Source organism: Rhynchophorus ferrugineus, unplaced genomic scaffold (assembly GCF_030347505.1).
Source record: "Rhynchophorus ferrugineus isolate W39M unplaced genomic scaffold, kcgeb_rfMv2 rfM6, whole genome shotgun sequence".
Taxonomy (NCBI): Eukaryota; Metazoa; Arthropoda; class Insecta; order Coleoptera; family Curculionidae; genus Rhynchophorus; species Rhynchophorus ferrugineus.
In genome coordinates, this window is record NW_027472585.1 from 40328812 (window position 1) to 40346738 (window position 17927).

General features: G+C 33.3%; 1 protein-coding gene across 2 annotated transcripts in view; it reads left to right on the forward strand.

Annotated features, from left to right (window-relative positions):
- The window catches only part of LOC143198359 (uncharacterized), a 239193-nt gene that overhangs the window by 137255 nt on the left and 84011 nt on the right, over positions 1–17927 (forward strand). For both annotated transcript variants that reach the window (XM_076407525.1, XM_076407524.1), the window contains exon 3: positions 9403–9808. In XM_076407525.1, the coding sequence (XP_076263640.1) occupies positions 9751–9808 (58 nt within the window). In that variant the 5' untranslated portion in view covers positions 9403–9750. The remainder of the gene's footprint in view (positions 1–9402; positions 9809–17927) is intronic.

Here is a 17927-nt window from a genome sequence, read left to right on the forward strand (position 1 = left end):
CGGCATTCAATTAGGCAGATGTTCCGCGAAAATATAAAAACAATACAAGTTTTCCAGAACAAAGTCCTGAGAAGTATTGTAGTAGGCCCAGATACTGCACGATTAATTAATTACACCGAGACTTCGATATTACATCGATACTGTCGCTCAAAATATTAAGAGAATCGCGAGAAGATATGAGAAAAGATTCCATTCTCATGTCAATATCAACACTATGACAAAACTTGAATAACACCAGAACTCAACGGAATGAAACCATTTGATCTTGTGTAGTGCAGAGGGATGCATTTGATAGAAAAATAGCAGTATTAATTACACAAGTACACTAGAGACCAAGAAAGGACCGATTGGTCCTCCTAGATAGATACTTAGATATAAGTTATTGTAAACACCTGTTGCGCATTTTTTAACCTCCAATATACAAAGAAATACTGCATTGTTTTAATAAAATTAATTCAAATAAAAATAGATGGGCACAATAAATGGTTAGTGACGACAAACTTCACACTATCAAGTGGCACCATCTTGCGTACTATCGTGCGCTTTTTGATTTGGTATTGTAACTCTATTGTATCTTTGCATGGTATATATTGTAGACGCTTGATGAAGGCTATGTCATCGACTGCGAAAGACTGTGTTTGACAACTTTGCACTGGGAAAGCCTGATCTGGAACCTCTTGATTCTCTTGATGGTCTGTGTCATACCCTTCTCTACTGATTCTGTACCTGCCAATAGCCTTCCCTCCTGACCAATATACATTGTGAGGGTCTTCCAATATGATAGATCGTATTGGCTCCTTCCAATATGATGATTCATAGATCGATAAATATAAATAATGTACAGTCCGTCAGAATAGTTTCTAGAGCAGAAATTACCGTGTCATCGGAGAGACTACATCCGGTTTCATCATCTCCTATCTAAATAATTACTTTTTACAAACAAAACAGCTCAAAAACGACTATATCCTGAGCAATTTCCAATGTAATCAACTGTTAATCACTTCGAAAAGCACGATCAAATATTTAAAATGTTATTCCAACATGGCCGAGATCGTGCCGCCGCCACGACGAGGAGAACTAAATTAGTAGAAGAGACTACTCTCCTGGAGGGAAACTATTTGTTTTTCTTCGGTAGATGTAAAAAGTTAATTTCCTGGAATCGGTCGAGGTCCCGGAACGTAACCGCCGTCCCGAACAGTTTTATTTAACCTTATTTTTGATGGTATGTAACGTTGGCCGATGGAAATTATTCGGTTTCAGTTTGGCACACCTCCCGGTCCTCCTTCGTTCCCGTTAAATGGTTAAAAGCTTTCGGAAATTTTGATTAAATTTTATGCATATAAATGCCGAGAAAATTAAATATGCTTGCCTGTTTTGCTAAAGCTGTTAATTACGGAAATTATTAGCTCAACGAAACGGTTAGGGAATTGTTGCGCGTTACGCGAGGTTTTATGTAAATCGACGGTTCGAGATTAGTTTTAACAAACGTTTGTTTCGGTTCTTTGTACTTCCGGGATACTTGTTAAGAGAAGTTACAATACGTGAAATGATCGCGTATTTATATAAAATTATTTTATTATTTATATTTTGTATACGTTCCGTTCAATAAGTCTCCTCTTATTTTCTACAATAAAACAGATTTTAAAATAAATTGATATTTTTTGTGTTTAAAAAAACATTAAGAAATCTGTTCTTTTTTGATTCGTTCAATTAATCGTAGTCAAATTAACTAACTGAGCATTTCTTGGTGCAGTTAAGTGGAATTTATGAAAAAAAATCCTAGCTGAAGCTCTAAAGTCACTAAAGGTAGCTCAAAGACCGCTAACAATAAAGTATTCCCAATAAGAAACAATCAAGTTTAGAATAAGAACCTTAGTCCATGGATTTCCATCATATGTATCACAGTTCAAGACTTAAAACCACCATATGCGGACTGAGATTGCTGTGATTTAACTCAATTTAGGAATTTGAATATAAGCTTACAGTTCAGGGTCAGCGGCCACCAAAGGCGGATTGTAGTAGCTTACTTCCTTAGCCTTATATTTTTGGAATCTCGAGTCACCAACACTTGGAAAACCATGCAGTATAGGGACATCATGGAAAGGGAGTGAACATTTAAATAAAACTAGCGTTATTTCAGAGATTACAAATGAAAAATGCTGGACCTATAAGCTGTCCGTACGGGACAACGACTATGCACATCCCTGGGGCTGCTTTTTTACTCACGCTAAGGGCCATTTTTTTTAAGACTGCCAGAATGGCCATGGAGAGATATGGGTTTCCCCCTTCTTTCCATTAATAAAATAGTTTTTATCCAGCTTGGTTAGCGCAGTGGTAAAGACGACAAGACAGTTCACCTACTGTTTCTAGAGTCGCGGGTGCGAATACCGCCGGGACATGGTCCTAAATGTATGTTTGTGAATTTTTTATATTTGTGATTGTTCTACGCAAGAGTGTAAAATCCGACAAGGAGACAATTTTCCCTGTCGGATTTTCAATTTCCCAGTCACGCGAGTAACCAAGTTGGGTAAGACCGGATGTCTTCTAGGATAATTTCTAGGTTGGTCACTCAAAAGTCGGTAGGCGTAATGCCGAGGACCGCGGTTCGGAGCCCACGTTAAAGTGTAGGTCCAGTCCAGATAAACCGTCGTTCGTAAAAAGGAGACTTTAAAATATATCCAATAAATAGTTTTTAAAATTAATTATTTTAGCCATAACTGTGGACTTAAAAATATATTGGTTATTCGGAAGAAACTCTAAATTTTAGGTACTTAGTACATGTGGAATTCAGTTATGGGGATTTTTTGCGGGAGATAATGTCAACATAATACCAGTAATTCAAAATAAGGTGTGAAGAAGTTTTGAGGATCAACTAATATTCTATAGGACCAATTACTTACACCGAGACCTTCAGATCTCCACTACCATAGAGGAGATTCGGATATTCACAACAAGACACTGAAATATATTCCACATTCGTTCATATGAAGTGAACGAAACTGTGTTACCTTTTGTTCTTTATATAATTACCTCCATGCTATATATATTTCCGATCATATATCGTTGTAGGATAGTGAATATTGTGTCATCGTATGTTGGTAAATTCTCAACAGTATACGACCATCTGTTAAATAAAAAAGTTGTTGTGCTAAAAGTCTTCAAAAAAACTGGTATAAAACGATTTAGGAGGCGAATTCATAAAGGCAATGAAAGCAGTTTGTACAGCATTCTAATGAGGAAGTTACAGGTTCAAGAGCTTTAGAGCTATCTCATCTAATATGAGTAAAAAATGTACTACGAAAATTCAACATCAGTACTTCTTTTTATAATATTAGGTCAAAAACTGGGCATGTAGGGAATGAATTGGTACATCTATATTTTGAAATATATCGATATGATGGGTTCGATACTTAAAAAATCTTAGATAATAAATGAGAGAATGCAAGATATTGATACTTCCTTTCAAATATATAGATAAATATTGATATCAGTCTTCTTCTTACATGATCCCCTGGGTTTTGCGCTACAATATTTGTAGAGTTATACACTGTTTCAGTTGGAATGGATCGTTCTGTTTCATGCACCGTACTCACCAAACATTTCTGTGATGCATCATAACTTTTTTATTGTGGTCTGGTAGGCACCGATCTGAGGAAGTGCGAAAACCATATAAACTGATAATAACCATATTGTATCCATCATAATTTTACTCAAGAAATTTTTTTATATTTAACAAACTATCAGAATAGAGACATATTTGTTTTTAAATATTTGCAATTTTTACAATATTTATAACATCTAAAGTAATAACCAGGTGTTATAACATGTCAATTGAAAAGTCCCCTACCTAACACATAGATGGCGCTACTAGAATTACATACATATGTTTTAGTTAAACCTAACCTTCAAAAGATACGTGTATAAATTTGACAGCTGTCAGATCATTAGTTTGTGAACTATAGTTTTTGGAGAGAAACAACTTTTGTTGAGCACCGAAGACGGTGAACGCAGGTGATGCCCAAAAGATGTTGTTATTGACGAAAACATTTTAAAAATCCACAAAATGATTTCGAATGACCGTAAATTTAACTGAATAAAATAGCAGATACTTTGAAAATATCAACTGAACGTGTACATCATCTCTTTTACGAATACTTGGGTATGAGAGACCTTTGTGTAAAGTAGGTGCCGCGCGAGCTCACTTTTGACCAAAAACAACGACGAGTTGATGATTCGGAGTAGTGTTTGGAGATAATCAAGCGTAATAAAGCCGAGTTTTTGAGTCAATATGTGACAATGGATGAAACATGGCTCCATCAATTCACTCCGATGTCCAATAGACAGTTATCTGAGTGGACTGCACACGATTAATCCGCTCCAAAACGTGAGAAAACGCAACGGTCGGATGGCAAGGTTATGGCGTTTGTATTTTGGGATGCGCATGGAATAATTTTTATTGGCTACCTTGAGAAAGGATGGACCATCAATACCTACTGTTATATAGCGTTATTGGATCGTTTGAAGGACGAAATCGCCGAAGAACGGCCGTATTTGATGGAAAAAAGCGCTGTTTCACCTAGACAATGCAGCGTGCCGCAAGTCAGTGGAAACGATGGTAAAAGTCCATGAATTGGGTATCGAATTACTTCCTCATCCACCCTATTCTCCAGATCTGGCTCCCAGCGACTACTTCCTGTTCTTGGATCTGAAAAGAATGCTAGCTGGGGAGAAATTTCTGTCGAGTGCATAGATAATCGCCGAAACTGAGGCGTAATTTGACAAAGGACCAATCGTGCTACAAAAATGGTATCGAAAAGTTGGAGGATAACTATAACCAGTGTATCACCCTTTCACCCTTGAAGGGAATTATGTTGAATAAAACAGACTAATTTTGTCCAAGAAATGTGTTTTACTGGTTTACTTTTCAATTGACCTGTTATTTCCATATTATTGTTATATATTAACAAAATTTTCTCTGCATTTTATATCCTGTATAAAAAAATTGCGCGCTGGACCCCACCAATGAACAAAAAATATCCTAACGGTTAATTGTGATATATTTCCCTCGCCAGATATCGACATAATTATTCATATATCCTGAACAGATATTGACTCGCCAACAATTTATTGGTTTAGTTTAGCTCACTGATCGCTTGACGCTTTATTTTTTCCAGTTTGTATGTCAAAGCCTTTTCTGTCGCAGAACGCTCGCGTCCGAAATAGTCAACGTCAAAAAGTCCTATACGTCGTTTGACACCCCTTTGATGCGGCAACGGCCATGACGGATTAATAAAACCCTTAAACCAAAAAAGCATAACCAAAATTGAATTCCGAAACATTTACACATTTTTCGATTATTGCTTTCATTCGATAGTACTAACTCATAGGCAAAATATTACCAAAAATTACTTAGGAAATAACAACGTTGCTTTATGTGGATCCCCAATTAAAATCTGATCTGTGGACTTAAAAGTCAACATATAGAGAATGTTGTAATAAATTTTGCATGTGCATTTTTCATAGTCTTTTTATTTTTATAACTTTTATTTTTATACTTTTTATTTTTATAACTTATATATATTAACACTTTTTATTAAGTTACAATTTTTGCTTCCTTTATTTTGGTCTTTTCTTTTTCTTTGTAAAGTGTTTTGCATTTATTTTTCTTCAATATAATATATATTTTCCTCTGTGAGGTGATCACCAGTAATCATCCATCATTACCGGTAAAGTTTCTACATATTTTTTATATCCTGCTAAAACTGTTCCATTGGCTCTTTACTCATATCGCCCAAGTCTTTAGAAAAAAAGTCAAAATAGTTATGCAACAACTGAATTCTAAGGCTTAGCAGACAATTAACATTTTCTAACTTGTCTATTGTATTAGTTACTATCGGTTTAATGTTGTGTGTAGTGGTTTTTATTTATTTTATTTCATTGGGGAGTTGGAGATGAACATCAAATATAAACATGTTTAAATTAATAACCCACTTTAGCTAAAGCTTTTAAAGATTATTTTGTTCTAAATTTTCAATCAATATATTCCTTTTGTTGTATGACAAAGTTTAAATTAAGTGTCTTATTGTCTCTTGGATTAATATTAATCCCTGGCTCTGCTAAATACCTGAAAAGTTTATCATCATATAGTACCCAATCATAAGCTATATATCTAATATTATATAACATATATTAAGATTTTCCTTCATAGGAACTGAATAAGCAACAGACTGTGAAGTATAAGTATTTCCTTTTTTTAAGACTATATATTATGAAGTTGTTTTTGATATTGAAATAGTTTCGCCTAAGGAATTGGCTGTTGAGAGCATTTTATTCGGAACCAGCATACTAAAAAACAGGAACAATACAGGCTGTATTGTATGTATTTGATACATAATTCTGAAATCATGCTGGTGTTTTAATTAGCATTTTCAACCTATTTTAGATCACTCCACACTACCATATGAACAGTGAGATCCACATAAAAAGTTGTCATGCTTCCTGAAATTATATTTGATAGCTGTTCGTATTTAAATGACATTATGAAGACGCTTCATTGCTTAATTGAGTAACGATAAATACCTTTGGGTCATTTAAGATGACATGATTTTATAGTCATAGTTATTTAAGTTTAATATATAATCAATATATATATATATATATATATATATATATATATATATCTATATATATAAAATCGATGAAACATGGTGTAATCTATATTTTAAATTTCAGATACAAAAGCTGATTAGTTAATGCTGTTAATTATACATAACATGATATCATATTGTAAAATATTTATAAATATTGTTGTTCCTGTACATGTAAAAATAATAAATTTATTAAAAATAATTTGGCGTTCATTTTAGATAATCCTGCTTTCCAATAAAACTGAAAAATACCTTTTAACTAATGATTTTAATCTTTCATACCAAGTTTCCTTCTGTCTGGATTTCTGGCACATTTCCAAAATAGAGTGGGAACATTTTAACAGGGAACTTTTTGTTGAGCTCTTGACGTAATCCTGATAGCTGTTCGTCTGTACCTGATCCTCATGGCCCATGCTAAATATAAAATGGTGGAGAGGCAAAAATTCCAGGTTATAATTAATTGTTTTTATCGATTCTGACACAGTATTTCTCTAAAACTATTATATTAATTAATGTTTGATTTATTTTCGAATAATAGTTTATATTTTTGGTATACAGTTAATACCCAATAATATGCAAAATTAGTTATTTTGCAATATAAAGCAAACTACTTGCAATTTGTTTTTTTTTAACCACTAAGATGTACCAAATTTTATTTATATGTTTTATATAATTATGCACAAAAGTTTTCTCTACCCTTTTAATATGTATATTCTTTAATTGTTTGAGCCAAAAGTGATTGGGGCAATTTGCTTTTGTCCTCTTTTCGGCTATTCAGGATGAATACAGGTTCACTTGTTTATTTTTCAATCTAGAAAATCGAGAAATCCTGTAGTCGAAGCCTAAAGCAACCTCACGAATAATTGTATATTAGGCATTTATGCTAAGGAAGACTATGTTCTCAACTGTCAACAACTAATAAGACTGAAGCAAGCAAAAATAAATAACCAGAACCGATTAATAGACGAGGCGCTGCCTTCTATCACGGCTGTAAATCAAGACATGTCTAATTAGTTTTTTTGGTTCGATTTAAGATAGTAATCAGTAAAATATAGTAAAAATCTTGTCATAATTTAAGTCTGACTGGATAGAATTAACAGGTCAATTGAAAAGTCTTTTAAAATTGCATTTTAAATTGGATATATTTATAGGAGTTTTATAATCACCATGCATCGTAGTTATAACAAGTCAATGAAAAGTCCCTGGCCTGCCATAGTAAAAAAAATGTTTTTGCCAAAATTAGTTGTTTTTTATTCAACATAATTCCCTTCAATGGTGATATACGAGATTATTATTATAGCGCCCCTCCAACTTTTCGATACCATTTTTATAGTACGATTTGTCCTTTACCTCAAAATAGGCCTCAGTTTCGGCGATCACCGACGACAATTTCTTCCCAACGAACATTTTTTTAAGGTCTGAGAACAGCAAATTTTCGCTGGAGTAACTGTACAAAATGCAAAAAATGGAATTTCGCGTGTTGATTTAATATTGATATTTGAAGGGAAAAAATACAGTTGAAGCAAAAACTTGACTTGATGCCGAGTTTCCGGACACTGCCTCAGGATAATCAACCATCACGGATTGGTATGCTACGTTTAGACCTGGCGAAATGAGCACCGAAGAAGGTGAATGCAGTGGACGCCCAAAGGAGGTTGTTACCGAGGAAAACATTAAAAAAATCCACAAAATGATTTTGAATGACCGTAAATTGAAATTGAATAAAATAGGAGACGCTCTAAAGATATAAACTGTACATCATATCATTCACGAATATTTGGGTATGAGAAACCTCTGTGCAAAGTGGGTGCCGCGCGAGCTCACTTTTAATCAAAAACAACGACGAGTTGATTATTCGGAGCAATATTTGAAGATGATCAAGCGTAATAAACCCGAGTTTTTGCATCGATATGTGACAACGGATGAAAGATGGCTCCATCATTTCATTCCAAAGTCCAACTGCAGTCATTCGAGTGGACTGCATTCGATCAAGCCGCTTTAAAGCGTGGGAAAAGGCAACGGTCGGCTGGCAAGTTTATGGCGTCTGTAATTTTGGGTGCGATTGGAAAAATTTTCATTTACTACCTTGAAAATGAACGGACCATCAACAGGGATTATTACATAGCGATATTGGACCGTTTGAAGGACGAAATCGGCGAAAATGGCCACATTTGAAGAAAAAGAAAATGCTGCTTCACCAGGGCAATGCACCGTGTTACAAGTCAGTACAAACGATGGCAAAAATTCATGACTTGGGCTTCGAATTGCTTCCTCATCTATCGTATTCTCCAGATCTGGCCCCCAGCGACTATTTCCTGTTCCCAGATCTCATTAGAAAGCTCGCTGGGAAGAAATTTTCGTCGAATAAAAGGTGATCGCCGAAATTGAGGCCTATTTTGAAGCAAAGGACAAATCGTACTACAAAAATGCTATCCAAATGTTGAAGGTTCGCTATAATCAGTGTATCACCCTTGAAGGGAATTATGTTGAACAAAAAAAGAATTTTGCCAAAAAAAAATTTGTTTTTCCATGGTAGGCCATGGACTTTTCAATTGACCTGTTATATTCTTAAAAAAAATCATATATAAACTGTTAAAAATAAATCAACAACGTTTAAAAACAATAATTCGAGCTATTTTTCCTTTGTACCGAAGCTGAAAACATTTTTTCTGTCGAAATTAAAACCAGGCGTTGCTTTTAATCCTGTCCTAATTCCAAAGATATCGTCACTGAGCTCTTTCTTTTTCGTTTTCAGATCGCAGTCGGAACTGGCTCCGCTACGAAACCGATGTCGTCTGCGGAACGTTCCCATCCAGCCGTTTGAATCGCTCGCCAGTTAAAGGATCGCACTTGAATTTCTCCTTGTCGGAAAAAAGCCGCCGAGAAGAAAGGAAAGAGCGCGACGAACGCGAAAAGAAAGTTGTTGCCGGCGTAGGAGCGCAGCGGCGACTGGTCCATTTCAGTCGGAAAATTTAATTACAGAACACAAAAGCGGTATTTACATGAAGAGGAAACTGCAACAATAGTGAATCGGTGTTGCTGTGCCGCTGGGAACATTTTTATGTGTTAATGTGGCTTACGACGGCCTCAGAACAACGCAAATATGGTGTATTTTATAATGAAGCCGTTACATTATCTTCTGCTGGTTGGATTCTTAAAAGGTGAGTGAATTAGGAAGGCTGAGGGTTAATTTGGATAGAGTAGGATGGAAGGCGTGGTGTTAACAAGTTAATGTCCATTCTATGTTTTTATATTATGATTATGATGTTGGACAACTTAATATTTGTAACAACATTACAATTATAATATATAGTATATTTAAAGTAGACTCAATTTGTGACGCCAAAACGGTGCACTTTATCACATTTAGCGTTGATATTTTACCTATTTTACTTTATTTTTACTTCGATATATAGCAAGATTCTAATATAAATAAGATAAAGAAACACACATATTATAAAATATCATTTATTTAAGTACTATAGTACATCAAATCGATATAACAGGTCAATTGAAAAGTCCCAGGCCTACGATAGCAAAAGAAATTATCCAACGTAATTCCCTTCAAGGGTGATATACCGATTATAGCGACCCTCCAACTTTTCGATACCATTCTTGTAGTACAATTTGCCCAAAATAAGCTTCAGTTTCAACGAGCACCTCCTCATTCGCCGAAAATTTCTTAGCATTCTTTTGAGATCTGAGAACAGGAAATAGTCGCTGGGGGAGAGATCTGGAGAATACGGCGGATGAGAAAACAAATAGAAGCCCAATTAATGGATTTTTGCCATCGTTTTCACTGACTTCTGACACGGTGCATAGTGCAATCAGTCCAATTACGCTATGTAATAGTCTCCGTTGCTGGTCTTTTCTTTTCAAGGTAGTCAATGAAAATTATTTCATGCGCATCCCAAAATACAGACGCCATAACTTTGCCAGCCGACGTAGCTTTGCAGCGGGTTCATCCAATGCAGTCCACTCGGATGACTGTCGATTAGACTTCGGAGTGAAATGATGGAGCCATGTTCCATCCATTGTCACATATGGACGCAAAAACTCAGGTTTATTACTCTTGCTCAACTGCAAACACTGCTCCAAATCATTAACTAGTCGTTGTTTTTGGTCAAAAGTGAGCTCGCGCGGCACCCACCTTACACAGAGCTTTCTCATACCCAAATATTCGTAAATGATATTATGTATTGATATTAATACATATTCAGTTGATATCCTTAGAGTGTCTGCTATTTCAGTCAATTTCAAATTACGGTTATTCAAAATCATTTTGTGGATTTTTTAAATATTTTCGTCGGTATCAACCTCTTTTGGGCGTCCACTGCTTTCACCGTCTTCGGTGCTCCTTTCAGCACGCCTAAACTTAGCATACCAATTCTTGGTGGTTGATTTTCCTGGAGCAGTGTCTGGAAACTCGGCATCAAGCCAATTTTTTGGTACAACTGTATTTTTTCCCTTCAAAAACAACATTTTATCACGCTTTTTATCTATTTTTTTCACATAACACAAGTTGTTTCACTCAAAATGCTATAATTCACAAACCAATGATCGGACAGCTGTCAAATTTCTGCAACGATTTATTCTTTTGAGAGTTAGGGCTAACTAAACATATGCATTTAATTATAGTAGCGCTATCTGTGTGTCAGTTTAATTGATCTGTTATTATCGAAGTTCTTAAAGTGTAGCTAATTAAACAGCCAGAATAGTTTATTGGTTAATGTTATTTTATTCTATAAATTGAACTATTTTAATCTGCATTCTATTTCCAATTAGTAAACTTGTGTTCACTGTACTCTTCTCTAAATCAACTATGGAGGCTTAGTCCATCTAATTAATAACTGTACGTCGAAGTAATGTATTTCAATTTCATTAGAGACCATATTTACCTTTAGTTATAGTTTCCTTCATTGCGTTAACTGCATTTTCCCTAAGGCACCTGCAAAACTATTAGTAGTTATTCTTTCCTCGTATATTTTACTTAATACTCGTATATTTTACTTAATATATATTCTGAACGGTTACAGGCTTCTTTCATACTCCATATGATTTTCTACATTTATTTCATATTAATTATATACTTACCTTTAGTTGTATCCACTCTCAACATCCTGTGTTGGTATTGACAGTATAAAATCATATTCTCATATCCAGAAAGTTTCATTAACTCATTGTCATATTCTGGGTCAGTTTTCAAGTCAATAACTAAGCTATTGATTTTCAATATAACACTAGTTCACAATTCCATCTATCGTTTTTTTCTTCCATGTGTCTGATGGAGTCCATCCAAAATGAAGGATGTTATTGTAGACGGAAACGGTTCTCTTTTAAGCGGAAATATGGCAAAGATTATATATAAATCAGCAGTGTTTGATCACAGCTTCATATATTTCAAAAGAAATTCACCTAAAATTGTCCTTTCAGATTAAAACTTTGCTATTGGTAATGTAGAATTAACATGTTTTATTTGCTAACTGCAGACTATAAGCTCAGATAGAAACATGCAAAACGGTGTAAATATTAATGGATAGAATAATAGATGTAACTTACACAACAAAACCTTAAATTTATATAAAAAAATTAATTATGATTTAACAAATTTTATATATAGGCACCGAGTAACAAAAAATTGAAATATTTTGTCGACTATTTCTATTTCAAAACGATTTTGTGATTAAATTTAAATTGATTAGTAGAGTTTCTAATCTATTAACCAATAAAAACAGCATTAAATTTTTAAGACATTCGGGGTCTGGCAGTAATTATTATACTATTTTTAACCGAATATGCTGATGAATTCGGCTCATAATAGTTGTTTTTTCCTATTCCAACTAAATTTACTTGAATTAACAAACCCTCAAACGCCGTAGTCATAAAAACAGCCCACATAAAAACATCAAATCAAATTAAGTAGAAAACCGGTTTTATGAGCGCCGTGGTATTCATTGTTGCGTTTTATTACCCAATAATTAAATTAAACAACATAAAAGGCCTCTTTGTATGAACCGAAAGAATAAAAAAGTGGTATTTTTGTTTTCCAGCATTTTTTTTTTTGATTTGGTTTGTAATTTCAAATACATTTCCCCTCTCATCCGGCACACCCACATATACTTATATAATAAATAATTTAATTAAATGTACCTTTTTTGTCTTTCTCATGTGCTCTCTGATGTTTATGCGAATTTATTTTCCCTGCATCAGAATAAAATATAGAAATGCTTTAACCAGTCTAGAATAAAGGCAAACCAAATCAAGTTTACCTAGGGCGCCGGAAAAAATATATAACAAAAGCATTCCACACATCCTTCCTTCCAGCACAACATTCTGTACTTGAGCCTTTACTTTGATCGTAGATTATCTTTAGCAGAAGCACATTTTCACCTAGCCTAAACAGTAAAATGATGGTATACAAAACTATCATCGAGCCTAGCTAGACATACAGAATTCAAGTATAGGGTACAGTAAGCAACAGGAATATAGAAATATTAGAAAGATTTTTTTGCTTTAAGGGGCATAGTCAATATCCCTCAAAGTAGAGAATATGTCAGCATTGTACAAAATATCAGAGGAGTCTACAGATTGAAGCTCTTTCCTTCACTTTTGTAGTTGGACAAAACAGTGACAAAATGTTTCAGGATTGCCAGGGCGTAAACTTGAGGAGGAAAAACCGCATTAAAACCTATTAAACTATTATATCAAATCATTATAAAATCAAGTTTGCAACATTAAAAATATTGATAAGAACAGTTATCAATATTACAACAAAAATATTCTTGAACAAATCATTGCCTGATCTGATATTTTTAAAATGACAGAAATACCAATATGTAAAAAATATATCGTTGGTTATAAATAACTCTTTTATAGAAATGGAAAAGGAAGATATCACTACAATATGTATTTAATCACTATTTTAACTAACATATCTATAATAATGTCAAAAAGATATCAGAAAATTATATGTTAATATATAAATCGTTAAAACTTATACGCAATGGTCAATATAAAGCCAATTTTAACTGTTATTGAAAATAATAAGACGTTCGTATCATAGCTCTATTAATTGTGAATTATTTCGACTGAATCAGGCTAGTAATAACATATATTTTTTTAATATTAGCTTCGCTTGATTTGTTACTCTTCATCTTTCATCAAAAATTCAACTTATACAATATCGTCACCCTCTTATCACATGATTTAGCTCTGTTGCTAGTCTTTCCATCTGGCCAATCCATAAACTCAAAAATATCTTCGAATATGTCATTTTGAATCGATTGACGAAATTAAAACTGAACATTTCAGGAAATCTTTTAAAGAATGTTTCGTGTTGTTTCGTATACTCTCAGAGGGTATCATCAATACGAAATAAAGTTATTTTATGAATACTGCAATATGTTATATATTTTTAAATCTATGTAAATGTCATCTAGTTTAACTTAACAACTGGTATTCTAATTTCCTATGTGTGAGAAGCAGCGTTTCGATTAAATGATACGTTTATTAAATCACGACGTTTAGTATTTATGTAGACTTTTTCGTGGCAGTGGTTGTGCTTTCAACCCTCGTATTTTAAGGGATGCGAATAAATGAGTCTCGGAGGGAAACTTTTCCGCATATGGCCACCAGTGTTTCGTAATTTATTTTAGTAAATTCTTTATCATTTGTTGTATTAAGGAAAATTTGTATAGTAAAACAGAATATCTCGATTGCGGTAATATGTGATGGGATAAAATAACAATTTCCGTTAAAAGATATTTTTCAAAAAATATTTATGTATTCATACTATTCATATCATTAGGCAGTTTAATATGAAATAGAAGCATGAAAACCTGAAACTGGCAGGTTAGAATCTTGCGAAACATGGATAAGTAGGCTTAAAATCTTCCAGTCAACTACATATCCTCTTATCAGTTTAATCAATTTGATTATCCTCATATACGAAAAATCAATGGGCCTGTGGCCAAAGCTATTTTGAGCGGTAAGATCTTCACAGTCAAAGATATGAAAACTTGATGTTTTTCAAATGCGATGCGATAGAACTTCTACATTTTTCGCCCTGAGATCATAATAGAAATGCAGCCATTTGTTTCTACGGTCCTGTAATACCAACAGCAGAACATTGGTTGAAATATACTCTCTGGATACCAGTGATCGATTGATCATTAATGTAGCCAGCATATTTAGAGCTAAACAAGAACAACCTAACGGTGTCTTGTGTTCTGTTCTTTACCTTCTCAATACATGTGACATAACACAAATAGAAAATATTTCTATAGCTACATGTGATAATGGCACAGCGATACTTGCTGTTGGAGACAATACAGAGGAAGACACCAGAAATCCACAAGAAGTCGATTCACAAAACAATACTGAATAATACTGTTACCCCATACAGTCAAAACGCTAAGTACATTGGGATGAACCTTGAAACTTTATAGGAATGAGCATATCAAAAGTAAAAGTATATGTAACAAAAATACAAGAAAATTTATTGAAAATTTATTTTATATGGAACTATGCAATTCAGCTCTGGAGATGATCTGCAAGGAGTAATGTTAACATGATAAAAGTATTTCAGTATAAATTCCTGTGAAATATTGTGGAAGCACCCGGATACTGTAAACTTTTAGGTTCCAATTGTCATAGAGCAAATGAAGATACTCGCAAGAAGACGTGAGGAAAGACTCTACTCCCATGTTAACGCCAAAATTTATACTCGTGGATACATGGAAGAGAAACAGAACGTATGATCTTGTGCAATTACAGTATGTGGCCAAATTATTAAGCACAATATTCAAATTTATGTAATTTATAGTTTGTTATATTTGTTTGATAATTATGCTCTTTTTAATGGGTTATTATATCTTAAATAAGAAATGGTATTATTAGGGTTGTTTTTGTGAAGTGGTAACATAGTATAAGCGCCTAATTTGTCAATTGTGTGACGTTTCTTCTCATTCAGTCATAGTCCGTTTAAACGCGTGCTCTGCAGTATTGTTGTAATATTGTCTAAATATTATTATTTCATTAGCTTTAACCGACTTTTGCGTATAAAATAATTAAAAGGCAAGTAAGTTTGTAAGACAACACGTTGATTAACAATTCCGGCCGGTTGCCGTGTAGAGAGGGTTGAACAGCTGGGTATGGTCTATGATATGGTCTATTTTCTCAACTAAAGTCATGAGACGCCTATACATTGTGGAAGGGATAATGAAACAAGACCAATACAAATAAGTACTTGGAAACCGTTTACTACCGCAGATGAATTAATGGTCCCTGACGACGGCAACTCTATTTTTAAGCATGATTTGGTACCGTGTCACAAAGCCAGAAGTGTTACTGCATGTTAGGTGGAAAAAAATCATCGTTTTGTCTTGACCAGCGAATTTACCAGTCATGAATCCTATAGAAAACATATAAGGACTCATCAAACGGACGATTGCGAAAGAAGTGATTACTACCAAGCAGAAGTTAATTGAAACTCTTATCAGAGCTCCAAACGCTAAGATTTCGCATCATCCTATATCAACATGTATTGAGAGCACGCCTCGATGCATATAAGCTCCTAGTGCAGAAAGGTTTAAGATTGTTAAAACTAATTGTTAAGGCTCTAATTATTAAAATTAATTGTGTTATTTTTAATAATATTAAAATTACAAGAATTATTATCGAAGATTATAAAAATATTTTGTATTTGTTTTTATAGTTTTTATGATCCCAATTCATTACAGATACAAACAAAAAACATATAATAGACCCCTAACTAATCATTTATTGTAGAAATCCAATTAAACTAAAAAAATATATAATCTCAACATTGTCACTAATAATTTGGCCATCCGCTATGTTATATAGAGACGTGTACTATATACTAATATTGCTGAAGCTTGTTAGTAACTTTATATTTTATTTTATTAGAGTATGAAGCAATGGGTCTTTCTGGATAAGTACTTAGTTTCAAAACACTATACAGATAAATTATACGTTAGTGAGCAACGACTAGCAATAATACATTAACTAAAAAATCTTTAATTAATCTTTAGTTTTCACGAGAGAAAACTGACTCAAACAATAGTTCCACATATACTATTCGAAATATCGCATATAAATATTTAAGCCAATTAAAAATTCAGTATTTCTACTATATTTCTATCTATCATATTTCTATATACAATTAATAGTCTTACTATAACACATATTTTCACTTTTTACCATGAATAGTTAAGAAGCCAACATTGTATAAAAAAGGTCCTTGTTAGATCTTATTTACAGTTATTAGATAATCATTACATTTATATTATACAATGAAAACTTTTAGATTAGATCAAATATTAATTCTTATAAAAACTAGCCGTATCGAACCGATATTTTTTCAAAAGTGTAAACCGTCAGTCTGTAAACCGAAGCAACCCTCCTCGATTCGGAGGAAGTTCATTAAAATTAATCAGATAACAAGGAATAAGCAGTTACAAATTCACAAAGAGTGGTTTTCGCAACTACCGCAAGTCTTATCGGCTTTTCCTTTCAACTACTCATAAAATTTTACTCGCAACGAGGCAATATTAATGGCTTTATCTTAACGAAATTGATTCCGAATTCTAAACCTGTATTAATTAAAGGTGCGCGATAATTAGATGTGCGATATTATTACATAATTTAAATTCTCCGACAAATTGAAACGGGCAATCCCACAGTAATTAGTGAAGTGGGATTCTCTAATTATAGATCGTTTGGCGGTAATTATTAAATGTGACGGTTTTCAAAGGACGGCTTCGGTTAAATACCGTTTAATTGTTTTTTTTATAGTGAAATAATACATATTGTTTTTTGCGATAATACAGGTGTTGGAATTGTGGCATTTATTTGATAAAAAACAATTTATTTAATACGTAATTTACTATGATTACTGTAGTTTTTATTTTAAGGTCCTTAAATAAATTTTGATCATATAGGATGGTAAATGTTTTTTAAAGTATTGTTGTAATCTTCCTATAATATGTTACGTTCAAATATATTCAGCAGCTATCCAATTATCATGGAAATTACCAATCATATATTTTATAATATTTTATTTATTTAGCAAGTTTCAATTATATAACTGTACAAATATATATGTTATAAATATAATAAGTAGTAACTTTAACAAGGATATTAGGCTAATTAGACATATTCTAAAAAAGGATTTAGTCTAAAATAAGAACAGAAACGGTGAATTTTTAACTGTATGAAGTCAAATACCAATCACAAGTGTCACTAAATATTCACGTCACT